The following is a 16,757-nucleotide window of genomic DNA, read 5'->3' as shown; positions in this document are numbered from 1 at the left end:
AAAGAGATATATGTTAAAGATAAATAGTATTAGATCATTTGAGTAGGAAATTACTGAAATAATAACGATGAATATGAGACGCCGTTTAAAATTTTGCTCTTCAAATGACATAATATGGTTACATGAATTTCACCACACAAAGGGTTACTACATGAATACAATTAGAACAAAATTTGAGTTTTCACCAAAATCTCCAGGGATCTTTGAATGGGGGAACATAATTTTCTGTTGGACTGACAAGGCGGAATGAACTCACTGTCTTTTCAAATAAAGGCCCCATCTGCATAAAAAATTATTAGAATGTTAAGGTTTAAAAAAAAAGGAAAAAATAATAATAAAATTATTAGATAAAAAGATATTGATGAAAGAGAGTGAGTGAGTGAGTAGTACACTTTTCCACTGTGGGCTGAGGGTTGAAGCACTGATGGAGTACAAATAACCTGCAATCAAACACAATTAATAAAAGTTGATACTTACGCGAATTTCTAAAAATCAATACCAATACAAATATTATTTTTCTTTGGATCTTTCCTTTTATGTTCAGAACAAGAATGGCTCTCATTGAATGGGAGAGGAAAAAAATGATTTTCAACAGGAGCTTTCAAGCAATTTTATGCAGACTGGGACAAATTAACATTATAATGCATAAGATAGATATAATGTATGCATGCATGTTTGCAGTACTACAGTAGCAATAATTTGAGAGGGTATACCATCTCTTTCTGCTGTTGAACCAAGATAATGCCGGTAAATTCCCGATTCTTCAGACTGTACAAACATCATACACAATTCCAAAGTAAAAAAGTCACATATACAACAACTTCCCCAAAAGAGAAAATGCACCAAGAGTAAATACATACCATTGTATTAGGCGATTTACGAATAAGGTATTCATAATACCAGTAAGGCTCACCATCAATCTGTGAGGACACAGATAAGCTCAACAATACATACACTTGATCTAAAATATGTAAATGCTTCACTATTTTCAATCTCTGAAATATTTTTATTACCATAACAAACAAATAACATGTTTTGGGAGATTTTTCTTTTCTTATTTGAAGATATCTTTTTATATCAAATTCATTTAATAAAGAGTCATATATGTGATGTGATGCTACATGTTCATTTTTGTGTGCGTGTGTTGGAAACCAATAAATAATGATTATGCATGAATCTTACTTCATCAGAATGTGCATCGAGAACTGAACTCTCAGCTGAGCGCTCACTTGAAGTAACTCGCTGCAAAATATTGACAATATCAGAAATAAACTTGAAGGCTATGTTAACTTATATATACAATTGCTCAAATAAACCATTAGAATTCATATTGATCTCGGCAACATATATAAGACATTTCAAATATGACCATCCAAAAGCTAAGAAGGCTTGATTAATATGTAAATATTTATAGGATGTTACATTTCACTTCTTTCCTCTATCCAATATTATGCCAAAACTTGTAATTTCAATGCTTAAGCTACGCCACAAAAGGCAACTATATTTCAACCATGTAGAGCACCATTTTTAACTCTGGTATGTGAAAATACTCAAAACAGATAAATTTGTTCAACGTGTTAGCTTATCATCTACCTTAAAAAGTTTTACCTGTCATCCAGTATTTATGTGATCATTTTTTTTTATAACCATGATTTAGATATGAAGTATCCACAACTGTAAGTCAGTGGCTACTCTCTGTTGGACGTCGAGAAACCTGTTGGGCACACAAGGTGGGTTCTCCCTTCCCAACCAGATTTTCTCCATAGCAAGAGTCAAAAATCTAACCCTTGACCAGCTTAAAGTGCTCAAATCCCTTACCACTCAGATCAACCACATGTTGGTCTTCATGTGATCATTTTATTATGGCTTATCTGGTTTAAGGTTATACTTTTTGGTTTAGTAAGCTCTAGTGGGTAATGGGTGATGACTAGCTATTGCTTGTGGGGTAAGAATTGATTCCAATAAGTATAACTTCTTTTTCAATAAGAATAGCATGAGCGCAAATTTCCAAGAGAAAAGAGCAAAAGTTACCAGTGAAGATTTTTCAGCTAAGACTGAATCAGCAACATTTTTTGCAGTCCATTTGCTCTTATCCTTCTCTTTTAGAAGGCTTGAATTTGGAGGGCCTATCTGAATTTAATGCAAAAAACTGATAAAGCATTGAATGCATAAATAAATTTGATGCAACAAGTCTGAGGTTGGAGAAATACCGTGACAGAAATGATGAGATTATCAAAGATATCAACACGTTCAGACACAATACGCAGCCGTGCATTAGCTGTATGGAATTTACAGAGCAATTTTTATCCAGAAAAGGGAAACTACAAAGCAATCATCCATCATCATTATGCAAAAAATCAAAGTAATTTGATGCACAACAAAAAAAGTTTGCAACGAAACACAATCTCAATTCAAATTCTTTGATAAAAAAAATGATTGTCTTGCAAAGGAAGACAATAAAACTTACGAGAAAGTGGTGCAGCCGATGAGTATCGTTCTGGCTTTCGGGACTCTACCCTTTAAATATATGGAAAGAGTTAGCTTCCTACAACAATTGAGGAAAAATTTCCAGGCAGAAAGTGGAGTTGTAAACCAATTAACTCAGTTATAGTTCCAATGGCACACAATGTTAGAGCAATCGAGACAAGAAGTTTATTGAACATATTACTGACATTGCTGAATGGATCATTATAAGCTATGTAACACCAACACCTCGGATTAAAGGCGTTCCAATGTCCGACATGGCCCCAACCTAACTAGTTACATGCAATCACTTCTATTTTTTTAAATTATTACCGGTATCTATGTGTTAGTGTCGTGTTTGTGTTTCATAGATTATAAGTATGTCGACCATATAACTAGCCATTAACATATCTCCAAGACATCATAAAGAGTAAACAATACTTTGTCCATAAAAGTGGGATCATAACAAATATAAACAAAGAAATAAGGGTCTCTTTGATATCATAAAAAGTTTTATATTTTCAATTTCAATTACAAAACTATCACCTTGTTTTCAATCTGTATCATGTATTTAAAGATAATCTGTTCTCACTATTTCATGTACAGAGTACAAACCTTGGAAAAAAAGGTAAATGATGTGACAGCTCTGCAATTAAAAGTGAAAAACAAAAGAGACCGAAAATAAAATGCATATATGGTAGTTGACATACCATTTGAAGACAAATTTTTTAGAGGGCAGTTGAACAGGGTAGATATAAGAATAGGCATTGATTTCATCTACAAAAGAAGCCACTTTTGGTTCTTCTTCAGCAAGAGTAACTGCAAGAGAAAGTAGGAAAGAATTATTATGTTGATAAAGCAAATGTGTCTCAATTCAATTCTAGCAGCAAATTAAAGAGAGAGAGAGAGACCAGAAAATGGAGGGCATGTTAGAGATAGAGAAGTGAGGCCTAAGAGTACCAAATCCCTTCTGAAAATTGTGGTTTGAGAAGATGAAGAAAAGTCCCTTCTGTGTTCGGATTTGGTTTGGTTAAGGATTACCTTTGTAGTGTTGTTGTTGTTGTTCCTGATGAGAATATTATAGTAATGAATGGGTTATAGTTGTTAATATAGAAAGAAATGGAAGAAGAAGTAAGAGAGTGAATACCTGAAGATAAGGTTGTTCGAAGGAGAGAGACATAGAGACTGTACAACCATTCTTCTTCTTGTTAACTCTTTCTCACTTCTCTCTCTCTCTCTGCTCCTTCTAATTCCATCAACTCTCCTATAACATTATCTCACTTTCACCACCTTCTTTTTTTTTTATTATTATTATTATTTAATTATTACTCTTCTTAAATCATAAAAGAAATTCTATATGTATTAATCTAATTTCTCCTCATTTTCACAACTATTCAAAAAATTATATAAATGAAAAATAATAATATTATTTTTATCAAATTATTTTTGTTAGTGATTAGTGTATTATTTATATCATAAATGCATAGTAAAAAAATAAGATAATTTAAAAAAAAGTATATTAAAAATTGAAAGAATTATTCATTTTTGAGACGATTTCTTTTTTGTTACAATTAGATCAATTATTATCAAATGGAGGAAATATGAATTTAGAATATTTGTAATTGAAAAAGTTATATTGTCTCTATTTCTTAATCATTTATTAAATGCATTCATCACTTAATTTTAAAGTGTAATCTTATACTTCATTCGTTAGATTAGAAAAAGAAATTACAAGCAAAGGAAAACAGGATGTGTTATCATATTTCCCATCCACGTTTTATAAACAACACAACTATTTAAAGTTAATCAAGCTTTGGACATAAATAAACTTTGACTAATTAGAATTCAAAAGACCATTACCAAACAATCACTTAATTCAAGTAGTCAAGTGATTTTTTTTCTCCATATATGATAAGTGAACTAGGGATAATCACTTTTAGATGTATAGATCGAGTATAAAATTGGTTAAATTCGTTATATGTGAATAAATAATTTGTTGAATGATGAAGAGAAATTGGTTGACAGAGGTCTTAAATCACCACTCAAAACACTTTTTCCTACACGAGAGCAATCTTAAAATAAGCTAAACTTGAGATCAAAACAAAAAATAGATAAAGACAAAAAAAATACAATAACAAAACCATAAACACAAGATCTCAAGAAAACTCAGAAAAGTTTGTTGGTGGTCAATCTAGTGGTATCACGTAGCAGAAAAACAAACCACCTAATCCTTGAAGGGAAACACTCCAAAATTCTGGTTGAGTAATGTTTACAAATACACTGTATTATCTATTATAAGTCTCATTAAATTTATATGAATTTACATGGTAGGAATAGTTCATATAAATTCTAACCGATAAAAAAAATAGAAAGTGTGTATTGAAAAATGAGTTGTTAGCGTCTCTCTTTTTTTCTTTTTTTTTTTACACAATTTATTTGTTTCTGTTTTTTCTTTACACAATTTATTTGTTTCTGTTTTTTTTTTCTTTCTATTTTAGCTTAATGCACTCAAAAAAATTAATGCCCAAGGACCTTACATGAACACGAATTTTTTTCTATAAATAAATATTAATATTATTAATTAAATTAATAAATTTTTCAATTATTCTATTGTCTCACTTTATATAATATTCTCATAGACGCATACTGATCTAGTCGATAACAATTTAGTTTATATTCTATAAACATGTGGAACCAACTAAACTAAATTTTTGTACATCAAAAAGTAAATTCACTAATAAATTAACATTATTTATACTATAAAAAATATACCATCATTTACCTATTTAAAATATTATATTTTTTATCAAAAAAAATTTATGAAAAATTATAAAGATTATATTCTTCTTATTAGTCAATTAGTGAAGATAGTAGCCTAATTGACCAAAATATATATCGGACTTTGTTATAATTTTCAATTTTGGATCCATCAAAGTATTTGAGAATTTATGAGAGAGAAAAATATAAATAATTTAATAACTAAAATATTAAATATTATTTATTTTTTCTTAAATAGACCCTCAAGTACTCGTAATTTTGTATGATCCAAATTTTTTGGTTAGAGTTCTTGGTTTGTTAACAATATTGCATGCACACGGAAACGTGGCGCTGCAATATTCAAATCTTTTTCAATAGAAAGGCAAACAAAAATCTCTAAATCTGAAAACCCATAAAACGTTACATTTCAATTCATTCATCAATTATCAGATTTCTCAATTGTTTAATTAAGCAATTTTTGTTTCCTTTCTATTGATCATTTTGTTCTTTTGAACGTGTTTGTTCATTGCACTTCATATTCAATGAAAAAGTAATCAACTTTGCAAAACGAATGATTGATTTTATAATCTGGGTGTCTACGAAAAGAATCTAAATCTCAAGATTCTTATTGTAAATTTGCAAAATTGATTCAGATTTTTAAAGAAGAAAAAAAAAATGGGTGTGGATTATTATAATATATTGAAGGTGTATAAAAATGCTACAGAAGATGATTTGAAGAAAGCATATAGAAAATTGGCTATGAAATGGCATCCTGACAAGAACCCCACCAACAAAAAAGAAGCTGAAGCCAATTTCAAACAAATCTCTGAGGCTTATGCGGTAACTAAATCATTTTCATCTTTATTTTCTATCTTTTTCTCTATTTTCGTTTAAGTTTCTTATTATAACATGTAATTTTATTATATAAAGGTTTGGAATGTTGATATGATTGTGAAATTGAAATAGACAAAGAGGTGGTTTAGTTTTATTTTCATGGTATGGTAATAAATGAATGATAAAATTTGTGGATGAATAATTCAATTGGTTTGAGTTAAGGGGTTTAATAAGTTTATTAAAATGAACCTTTTGTGATACCAAAATCAGGGTTCAAACCCTAGTGACAATAAAAATAAAATGAATGGTCAAATTTGAGGGTTGTTCTGCTTGGATTATGCATCAAAGTATGTAAACAAATTAGATGATGAAAATGAACCTTTTGAATGTGTTTTATAGGTCAAATACTACTCAATTTTTATATGTTAATTTTTCAAAAGAAATGGGAACTTCATGGTATTGTTTCTCTTGCTTTGTAACAACACTATAAATTTATAATCAATTTTGAGAAAATTTGATGAATTTCAGGTATTGAGTGATCCTCAAAGAAGGATGGTTTATGATCAACTTGGAGAGCAAGGGTTGAAAGATAGGCCACCACCAGAAAATGAGTCAACAAGTGGTTTTTCTTCAAGAAGTGCAGAGGATATCTTTGCAGAATTCTTTGGAAGTAGTCCTTTGAATTTTGGATCATCTGGACCAGGTAGGTCAAAGAGATTCCCATCTGATGGTGGTGCAGGAGGAGGTGCATTTAGTGGATTCAGCGGAAATGACTTCAATTTTAGAACACATAGCGAAAGAGCAACTATGCCGAAGAAACCGCCACCTGTGGAAACCAAATTGGCTTGTAGCTTGGAGGAGTTGTATTCTGGATCTAAAAGGAAAATGAAGATCTCAAGGACTATAATGGATGCATACGGGTACGTTCATTCATCTAATTTGGATCCTCTACGACGTTACTACACTGGTGTGTACCAATCGCAAAGAATCCATTTAACTTATGTGTTTGGATCTTCTACAGCGCAATGCACTAGTATAACAACCGTAGAGGATCCAAATCCATCTTATCTCAAAATGCAGATCTTCTACAACTAGTGTATTGCTCTGTAGAAGATTCTCTCTAAATTTATTAAAATTAGAATTAGAGAGATTATCTCTAAATTTAACAATATGTTGCACCGTACAGCAACGGTAGAGGATTAGAATCCAATTTATCTTGACCTTTATTTTGTGGTAGTTCTTGTTATTTTTAGTTTTAATTGCACGTGTCAATCGTTCTAAGGATTCTTTGTTTATAATGGCAAAAATTGCAGAAAGGAAATTAAAGATGCAGAGATATTAAGCATTGAAGTAAAACCAGGATGGAAAAAAGGGACAAAGATTACATTTCCAGATAAAGGGAATCAACAAAAAAATCAACTACCAGCAGACCTAGTATTTGTGATTGATGAGAAGCCTCATGAATTGTTCAAGAGAGATGGAAATGATCTCATTGTGAACCAAAGCATAACACTTGCAGAGGCTATTGGAGGAACTTCGGTGTATCTTAAAACACTAGACAAACGTAGTTTATGCGTCCCGGTGAAAGACATTGTTAGTCCTGGTTATGAGTTTGTTGTTGCTAATGAAGGAATGCCAATAACTAAAGAGCCTGGTCATAGGGGTGATTTGAAGATTATTTTTGAAGTTAAGTTTCCTACAAAATTGACACCAGAACAACGTGCTGGACTAAAGCGGGCATTGGGAGGTTGATGATGGATTATAACTTTTTTATCCAATTCTCAGTGTTTGTTTCCTTTTTCATGCGTCATTTTCTTGATGATTTGTAACTTTCCGTACATATTTTTTGGTGTAACACTAACATGAGTACTGTACGTGACCCTTCCCATTGTTGTATATTCTTGGTAAAATGATTAATTCTACTGGGCGACTTAAGACAACTTTCGTAGAATATATCAACGTATGTCCAAAAGTCTACGAAACATTGCACAAGTCACACTCACATGTGTTGCAATTACATAAACAACATAGTACAACATAACTAATGTACGGAAGAAATTTAAAACTATGTTAAAATAAAACTAAACGAGTACTGTATCGGCCATCATATTTATTCACCGCAAGTGCAACACTTGCACTTGCTGTGACAAACTAAAACAGGAGAGGAGAAGAGAAGAGAAGAGAAGTCATTCGCTCGATCTAGTATTGCCTCTACAAGGTAACGGTGTTACAAAAAGATGAAAACAACCTGACACTATCATAAGTTTACATAGCTACAGACGTAAAAAAGAGATCAAAAAATAATAATTATACTAAAAGGAACTGAAATGAAAGAAACTAAAGTCCCCTATTTCTAGAAACATGTTGAGACCATGCAGGTGTTCCATAGGGTGGTGCACTGTTTTGTTGTATATTGTTACCCTGAATAGAAGCACCCCACTGAGGGCCAAAATTTCTTTGGACATGCGTCACATTCATAGGGGTTTGCAGATATTGTGTCGGCATAATTTGCTGCTGGGGTAAACCAGCAAATGATTGATTCACAATGTGAGGTCTAAGATGAAAATTATGCATTGTTTGTTGTGGAGGAAACTGATTCTGACTCAATTGAGGTTGCCATTCAGGTATATCATCATCATCATCATTCCAAGGTTGAATTGATCCCCCAAATTTGTCCGGCCAGTTTACTGAAGATACATTTGTTTTGTTTTGACCATATTTGTGTACAAGTTCCCTCATTTGTTGTGCAGGACGTGATGGTGTTTGGTTAACCGAGTGAGATGGGACCATAGTTGGTCCCATAGGTTTTTGAACCAAATGTGATGATGGAATTGAACTACCCGAAAAATTAAACTCTGGGAGGTCATCCTCGACCCGGGCTACCGGTGGCCCAAATCCAGGAGGAACATCATCCTCATCATCATCATCTGGTAGTGCACTCTCGGTGGTCTTAAAGCCCGTAGAGGGCGCTACTTTATGGGTAGAATTGGCATTTACGTTAGTTTCTTGCTGTCTTCTACTCAAGTACGGTTTTTTAGAGCTATGTTTGTGGTGTGATTGCGCAGTGGGAGATATAGAAGTTATATTAGTTTTTCTCCATACAATAAAACCAATTAGACCATTATCAATAGATTTAACTGCCTCAATTTGTTCCTTTGGAAGTATCTTGCTGAGCATTTCAACTGTATTCTTATGAGGTGGGCAAAAGTAAAGTTCAACTCCAGGCACAGGTTCCGCAAATCCAACTCTCTCGTCCACAATGTACGAGTCAGCCACCTACATGCAAAATCATTTAACATATAAGAAACAATCCACAGATAAAAATAATAGGACAATTAACCAGAGTCTAATAGTAATAATCATCATTACCTCGCGGAGAGTTGATTGCTCCTCAGGTGTCAACCCTTTGGAAACAAAATGTGAAACCTGCCATACAAAGAAACCTTGTTACTTTATCTTTTACAGAAAGAAACATTTTAACTATACATAGCCCAAAAGTAAAGTTAAGTGCACAACAAGTTATAATTAGATACACGGGTCTCAATCAATAAGATAATATCCAAATAAAAAAGGTGGCTTCAATATATTCAAACTAGCTAACTGAACTCGTCTATATTCTAAGTTGTAACATATGCATCTCATACGAACAAGTCAACAAACTTAGAAGTCGGTTCTGTACCCTCCCACCTCCTATAAAATAGGAGAGTCTGCTAGGAGATTTTTTCATATATCTCCTAGATACTCGTTATTAAAAATTTTCACCCCATTTTTTTAGATGCCAAAATGTTTCATACAAGTGTATGTGTGTTTCTGTGATTGCGTGCTTGTTGTAAAAACACATGCCAAAAAGACGAGAAACTGTTTTACTCCAGTTGCCAGACATCTTAGTGTATTCGCCAACAAAAAAAATTGTCAAATTTGTATTTCAATTTAACGTTGACAAATTACTTTACAAATTATACAAATCCCTTGTCCAACAATAAGAGTTTGATCTTGTAATCTCAAACAACATAACAATAAGAGTTTGATCTTGTAATCTCAAACAACATAGTTCAAATTTCTTCAAGGATGATTGTAAAATAACAATCAATAATAATAATTTCCCCCTTCCCTGATTTTTTTTAAACAAAAATTCATATAAATCACAATTTTTTTTCCTTCCCCATAACACGTTTTCATTGTTTCATCCTAGCAGCCTTAAAAACTGTGTCATTAATCATATATAACCACCAACCACTCTCCTTACTTCTTCATCTCATCAATAAATGAAAAGAGGAAAGCACACTGTGGAACTTGCAATGCTATCGTTTAAACATGTGATGAAAAGAAAAAATTAGCATCGAGCTGCAACATTTTTTTTTTCATTTTTAATCATTGCTCTATATATGGCTGGTGAGATAAACAGACAATATACAAGTCTAGCACAACAAAAGAAAACTTGAGATACCATGATGGCACGAGTTCTTGACTGTGGAAGCTGTAGCAGAAATTTTTCAAATGCATCCAGTCGAACCCTTCCCTTGATTTCGAGAAACCCAGGCCAATCTTTGGCAGAAGTTTTTTCACCGCTTCACAAGGAGTATAATGTAATATCAGAAAACGGAAAAAAACACAACAGAAATATTAATCCTCTTCAAACAGTACATATCAAAACTATAATTTTTTCGGTGAAATAAGAAAAAAGAATCGAAATGGTTTTTTATGTAACACATCAACCCCGCAGCATAGACCTCTCCTAACAAAAAAGATCAATCTAATTTTTAAAATCTTTCACCTTTTTTGAGATAACCAGAAAACGCTATTTAAAAGCCACCTTTGGGATTGTTTGTATAGACACAGAAGGCATCGAAAAGCACAAAATAATTATATATACTCTGAAATAAACATGACTACTTAACATTTAAGAAAGTTGTCCGAAACAACAACAATCTTCTATAATCGAATTGCTCTAAAACATAACTGAAGCTAGCTGCTTAAAAGAAGCTAAAAAATTGAAGGGCAACTATTAAATAGTATTGTCTCCGTAAGTTATCACATTATTAGGATTGAGTTCAGAGCAAAGGAACAATTATCGTGAAAATGTACTCAAAACTGTTAGTAGACTACCTTTTGAAGATGCTTATGACTGAATCAGTGGTTGAGATATTCGGCTGAAGCATTCCCTCCCAGAAGCACTCACCCTTAATGGGGGCTGTAGTTTTTGAATATGCATTTTCCTTGCCATATTTCTCTTCTGTGTGCAACTGACTGGCTCTCAACTTAGCATCACTGGAAATTGACTTTGTGCCATCGATTGACATTTCCTTGGTATGACCATCAGTCAGATTCATGTCAGATTGACTTTCACCGTGTTTTGTATCAGACAAAATGGACCCTGATTCTGCATTAGCTTTTTTTTCCTCTTCATCATATGTGCTTAAAAGTGTGTTTTGAAGCTTATCTGACTTATTAGCACTGACATCGCTTGGAGTTAAATCAGAAGATTTGGATTTAGATCCAACCCCAGAAACATCCTTGTCTGAGATAGGTGCTTTTCCAGACTCTACAGGTAAGTTTTCAAACGGTGGCTCAGAATCAAGGGATTCCATGAATTCATCAAGAGATACAATTGGTGGAAGAAAGTCAGGGTCCTTTAATGCATCATCTGTCATAAGCCCTTGCATTGGATCAGTCCCATCATTGGAAGAAATGGTAATGGAAAATTGATTATCCGTCTGTAAGTTGCTTTTTTCATTGATATTGTTTACATTGCTTTTGCTTACATCAGGTTTGGGAGACGAAGTGGCTTCCACGTCCTTTTTAACTGTTTGGCTTCGAGCAATGGATGTGGTACCACCAGACACCTCTGCCACTGGAACATTGTCTTCATGTTCAACTTCTACTTGAAATTCACCTTTATGTGTTTTCCTGACTAGGCGTCTAATATCAACATCTGAATCAGGTAAAACCACCATTTGAGCAAGCTCCTCGGCCTTGGCTATCCGCCACTCAGAAAGCTCCTTTGAAGCAAGTTCTTCTGCAGTCATGGAACATAATTGTTCTGGAGCAATTTTACCAAACATAACCCTTTCTCTGAGTTCAGGATTATTGCGATCTTTCAAGTTGAACAAAAGAGACCTTCCCTTCTCTTTGTATTTCTTATTCACACCTCCAAACAGTTTGAAGAGCTCTGCTTCTATCCTTGATGCTAAAAGTTCAGGTAAAGGGACCACTTCCCTACAAACTCCACCTGCTTCCTCGGGTTCCAATTTCTTCTCTATAACAGTTTGACTTTCCCTTTGATCTTCCATGTCCACAATATCAGATAATACCCAGGACAGACCATTTCCCTGCAAAAGTTCATCTTTCACAAAGAAACTGTCACTGAAAGGAACATCATCAGTAGTCAAAATGTAGCTAGACTGGAAATCTTGCTTATCAGAACTCAGTATATCTTCACTGTTTGACACATTTGGGAATCCCGATTCATAATACTTGGGTTTCTCAGAAAAATCTTCACCAGATGTACTATTCATGTGCTCTCCCATCACATGGTCAACGGAACCAGCCACAGAAAAAGAGGAATTAACAGATTGACAAATTTCCTGCCTTTGCTCCGGAGCAGTGTCAGCGGATGCGGATGCTGAACCAGCACATTGTGAGCTGTTGGCAGTATGGTTTGGTTTATTATCACTTAAGACCGGAGGTTTATCTTGCTGGGATACCAACGCCAGAGCAGTAGCTAATGACTCTCTCATCTTAGACCTAACACTCTCAGATGATTCAGTTTGAACCTTGGAGGATCCTTTCATCTGTGCATTCTGACTTTTAGAATTTGACGACCGAGGAGTCCCAGATTTGTTGGTGGAATCCATTTGTGCTTTTCTCTTACTAGATGCTGCCGAATGCTGCATCCTAGAAGCATTTGATGGGGATTGCATCTGTGGAGAACCTTTGTTGGATCCTTGCTGCACCCAAGGCCTGGGTCCTATTGGTGCCCCCCTCTTACCGGAAGACAGTTCTGTTGCTGCTTTCCGCTTATGAGCGGCTGACAATTGATGTGGCCCCAAATGATTTGACATCATCCCCATTTGCATGGATTGTTTGTTCGGCAGAAGAAGCCGATGCATTCCCATATTACCATCCTGCACTTCTACACGGCCATTCTGCCGGTTAGAAAGTGGTAAGCCTAAAGACATCGGTTCACCATTTGAGGTTCCCCGATGCTGTGACATGGAATCACTGGACACAGGACGCAATAGTCCCATTTCCATCTGTCTACCCGACGAATCAACTCTGTTCATAATCGGCTCCAGTTGAGCCATCTGCTTGCTGGTAATTGGCTCCGAAACCAAATTGTTCGACATTCCAACCATTAGCATTTATCACCAACCATATAGAACACAAACAAAACACACCTGAAATAAAATAGTTCACATCACACTTTCACAACACGTTACAAGCCAATTCAATTCATCAACATATACTCAAATCACATAACCATAGAAACCACTTTAACAATCTTCCATTCGAAAAAAAAAAACAAAATAATATCCAAAACTAAGTGTTTATTCACTCTAATAACAATCACACAGTGAAGAGCCCTAAGCACCGATCAAATCAAATAAAACCAACAAATCGTGAATTGAATAAAACAAAATAAAAAATGAATAAGACGTGCAAATTTTCCACAAATAAATCAGCAAGTGTTAGTTCTTAGAACGAAAGAGGTGAACAATTGGAATTAGAATGAAATGAATCGAATAAGTTACCTTGGAAAGGGAAAATTGTGCGATCTACGAATGTTATGGCGAACAGTAAAAACCCTAAGAGGAGAGTAGAAACCCTAAGAGAAGATTGGTTGGAAGAAGAAGACGATAACGATATCGGAAGAAATAAGAACAACTACTCTCTCTAACTCTAACCCAATATCAGCCGCTTCTCACGTTCCTGATTCTTCTATCACGTATATCCCTTAAACGCAGCGTTGCACAAAACTATTTTTCTTCTTTTTTAAATTTAAATTAAAAAATCAAGTTAAGCGAATCTAGTTGATACACCGTACATTATTTTATTTATTTTTTTGGAAAAAATACGCGTATATCAACTTAGTTTCTTGTTATTCATTTTTTATCACCAAAAACAAATCATTTTTTTTTTACAAAATCAACTAAATCATTTTATACTTTTTTTTTTACAAATCAAGTTTCTCTATTAGGAAATTGTTTATTTTCTTTTTGTATTTTGTTACAGGACATTATTCTCATATTTAAAGAAATTATGTATTTTGAGTAAAAAACAAAGTTAAGTATTTTTTACAAAAGAACAAATCAAATGTTTTTTACAGAGTGAATGAACAAATCATGTTATACTCATAAGATTATTACATAATTTTCATATTGTGATAGGTATTCAAATTTTTATTTTTATTTTTTTGACAAAAAATTGTATCTTGTCAATTTTTTAAAAATTTATTGACAAACAAAAACGTTAATGAGAAAATTTTAATGCAGTCAAAAAATTTGAAATATAATTTAATAAAAATTGTGAAATATATGAAATAATTCAAAGTTTTTGAAATTTTATTATTGATTAAAAAACTAATGCATTCAAACAACAATGACATTTTAGTTTTTTTTTTTATAAATAAAATGGACACAAGAAAAATATAAAATAAATTGATAAAAATTTAATGCATTCAGACAGAAGATGGCTTTTTATTTTTTAAATCAAAATAATAGAGTTTTTGAATAAATTTCAATAAAAATATTTTAAATAAAAAATTGGTAACATTTCTAAAATGATATTTTAGTTGTTTTAAATAAAAACGAAAACGTTTGAAATATTTTAGTTGTTTTCAAAAAATTGCAAACGTTTTAATGCATTCAGAATAAAATAATACTTTAGTTGTTTTAGGAGTATAATGTAATAAATAATTTTAATTGCAAAATGATTTGATCAAAATTTAATGCAAACTAAAATCAGTTTTCATTTATTTATTTAAATAAAATTACAAATGTTTCCAAACATAATTTAATTTAAAAAAATCAAAAATAAAAGAAGTTGATAATTTTAATGCAATCAGACTGAAATGGCATTTTGATTTTTTAAATAACAATTTTTTTAATTAATGAAACTGTTATAAATTAAAATATATAATAAAAATAACTTTTCTTTATTTTTTTTATAAATACAAGTTTTTATAATAAATAAATTCAAAAAAAATAATTAACATAATTATTATCGTTCTATAAAGTGTAAATTATTTGAAACTCAATATCAATATGAATTGGACTTTGTTTTATTGGTTACAAAATTCTTATTCCAGTACACTTTATTTACATTGGTATACATTTTAAAACTTGAATGTGTATGATGCAAATATGTTATTGAAACATATCTTAATACTGTTTTATGATGGCATGCTGATGATAACGCAAAATTATTTTTTTTTACCCGGTATCTTTTATTATTTGTTAAATATTAAATCTCGTTCAAGATTTAATAATTATTTTTCAAGTTTAAAAAATCTAACCATTACCTTATACCAAAATTAATTTAACCATTACCCTGATAGTTGTGAGATGAGCTTGTAGTTTTTCCTTTTTTTTTTTTATGGGGAGCTTGTAGTTTCTTAAGTTTCGATGAACTGTGAAAAGAATGAATAAACCGTCAATATACAGGTGATGAAGAATATCACAAATTAAATGTTTTATGTTTATAACTTTGGGACAGCACCGAAAATATCACAGGAAAAAATCTCACATAAAAAATCCTGATTTTTTTATTAATATTATATTTTTATTTAAAATTCTTTATTATATTTTACCTTAAAATTTATATAATTTTTTTATTTATTTCATATAGTCGCGTATTATTCTAAGATTATGTGAATGATAATTTTTTACTGAAAAAATTTGCATTCTCAACATGTGACCATCTATAATTTTTTTTTATTTCAATAAAAAAATAGTTGTTAATTTAATAAATAAAAAATATTTAAAAAAACAAAATTATATTAACAAAAAAATACATCTAATAGAAAAAAAAATACATCAAAATTAATGTGATTGAGTAAATATATCAAAACAAATGTTATATTATTTTAACAATTTTCTCTTATCTTGTAGATAAATTAGTAATTTAATTGTATTTTATTAACAATTTTATCTTTTCTCTAGATCTAATAAATAAATAATAATGATAATAATAATAATAATAATAATAATAATAATAATAAATTGTATTAATAAAATCAAACAAAATATATTAAATTGAATAAAAAAATAACGACGTATAAAGATATTGAAAAATATTCATTCACATTTATGTTTTTTTTCTTTAATTTAATATATTTTATTTATTATTATTAATATAATTTACTTTTTTTTTATTAGATCATAACAAAAATTAGAGGAGAGTTGTTAAGTTGCTAACTTATCTACAAATTAGGTGGGAGTTGTTAAAATAATATAACACGTTATTTGTTTTAACACATATAATTTTGATGTTTTTTTTTAATTAAATATATTTTGTTTTATTATATTTATATAATTTTATTTATTAAAATAATTTTATTATTTTTATTTATTATTTTTATTTATTGTTATTATTGTTGTTGTTATTATTATTATTATTATTATTATTATTATTATTATTATTATTATTATTATTATTATTATTATTATTATTATTATTATTATTATTATTATTATTATTATTAT

The 16,757-nt window shown here is 31.3% G+C and overlaps 3 protein-coding genes across 3 annotated transcripts; 1 reads left to right on the top strand and 2 right to left on the bottom strand.

Moving 5' to 3' along the window:
- Window positions 1-74: 74 nt before the first annotated feature.
- On the bottom strand, window positions 75-3,768 carry LOC101507302 (psbP domain-containing protein 5, chloroplastic). Its single transcript, XM_004501219.4, has 11 exons — window positions 3,611-3,768; window positions 3,375-3,529; window positions 3,174-3,282; window positions 2,468-2,517; window positions 2,211-2,278; window positions 2,032-2,130; window positions 1,183-1,242; window positions 861-920; window positions 714-768; window positions 391-440; window positions 75-280 (listed from the first exon to the last, which is right to left on the bottom strand). The coding sequence occupies exons 1-11, from the start codon at window positions 3,658-3,660 to the stop codon at window positions 182-184; spliced, it is 855 nt and encodes a 284-aa protein (XP_004501276.1). The 5' UTR covers window positions 3,661-3,768; the 3' UTR covers window positions 75-181.
- A 1,732-nt stretch (window positions 3,769-5,500) lies between these two features.
- LOC101507610 (uncharacterized) lies at window positions 5,501-7,994 on the top strand. The gene is made up of 3 exons (XM_004501220.4): window positions 5,501-6,060; window positions 6,583-6,974; window positions 7,368-7,994. The coding sequence occupies exons 1-3, from the start codon at window positions 5,896-5,898 to the stop codon at window positions 7,804-7,806; spliced, it is 996 nt and encodes a 331-aa protein (XP_004501277.1). The 5' UTR covers window positions 5,501-5,895; the 3' UTR covers window positions 7,807-7,994.
- Window positions 7,995-8,101: 107 nt separating this feature from the next.
- Window positions 8,102-13,987, bottom strand: LOC101507926 (uncharacterized). Its single transcript, XM_004501221.4, has 5 exons — window positions 13,806-13,987; window positions 11,161-13,451; window positions 10,502-10,622; window positions 9,424-9,480; window positions 8,102-9,330 (listed from the first exon to the last, which is right to left on the bottom strand). The coding sequence occupies exons 2-5, from the start codon at window positions 13,413-13,415 to the stop codon at window positions 8,392-8,394; spliced, it is 3,372 nt and encodes a 1,123-aa protein (XP_004501278.1). The 5' UTR covers window positions 13,416-13,451; window positions 13,806-13,987; the 3' UTR covers window positions 8,102-8,391.
- Between the last annotated feature and the right edge of the window lie 2,770 nt (window positions 13,988-16,757).

This window comes from Cicer arietinum, chromosome 5, assembly GCF_000331145.2.
Source record: "Cicer arietinum cultivar CDC Frontier isolate Library 1 chromosome 5, Cicar.CDCFrontier_v2.0, whole genome shotgun sequence".
Taxonomy (NCBI): domain Eukaryota; kingdom Viridiplantae; phylum Streptophyta; class Magnoliopsida; order Fabales; family Fabaceae; genus Cicer; species Cicer arietinum.
This window is presented reverse-complemented; position numbering and strand designations above follow the sequence as displayed.

Coding starts and splice junctions, on each gene's coding strand:
- LOC101507302 (XM_004501219.4), bottom strand. CDS start 3,660: ATGGTTGTACAGTCTCTATGTCTCTCTCCTTCGAACAACCTTATCTTC. Junction 2,131..2,210: donor ATCTCATCATTTCTGTCACG/GTATTTCTCCAA, acceptor CATTAAATTCAG/ATAGGCCCTCCAAATTCAAG. Junction 1,243..2,031: donor TAGCTGAAAAATCTTCACTG/GTAACTTTTGCT, acceptor AATATTTTGCAG/CGAGTTACTTCAAGTGAGCG.
- LOC101507926 (XM_004501221.4), bottom strand. CDS start 13,415: ATGCTAATGGTTGGAATGTCGAACAATTTGGTTTCGGAGCCAATTACC. Junction 10,623..11,160: donor GTCATAAGCATCTTCAAAAG/GTAGTCTACTAA, acceptor CTCCTTGTGAAG/CGGTGAAAAAACTTCTGCCA. Junction 9,481..10,501: donor CAAGAACTCGTGCCATCATG/GTATCTCAAGTT, acceptor TTTGTATGGCAG/GTTTCACATTTTGTTTCCAA.
- LOC101507610 (XM_004501220.4), top strand. CDS start 5,896: ATGGGTGTGGATTATTATAATATATTGAAGGTGTATAAAAATGCTACA. Junction 6,061..6,582: donor AAATCTCTGAGGCTTATGCG/GTAACTAAATCA, acceptor GATGAATTTCAG/GTATTGAGTGATCCTCAAAG. Junction 6,975..7,367: donor ACTATAATGGATGCATACGG/GTACGTTCATTC, acceptor CAAAAATTGCAG/AAAGGAAATTAAAGATGCAG.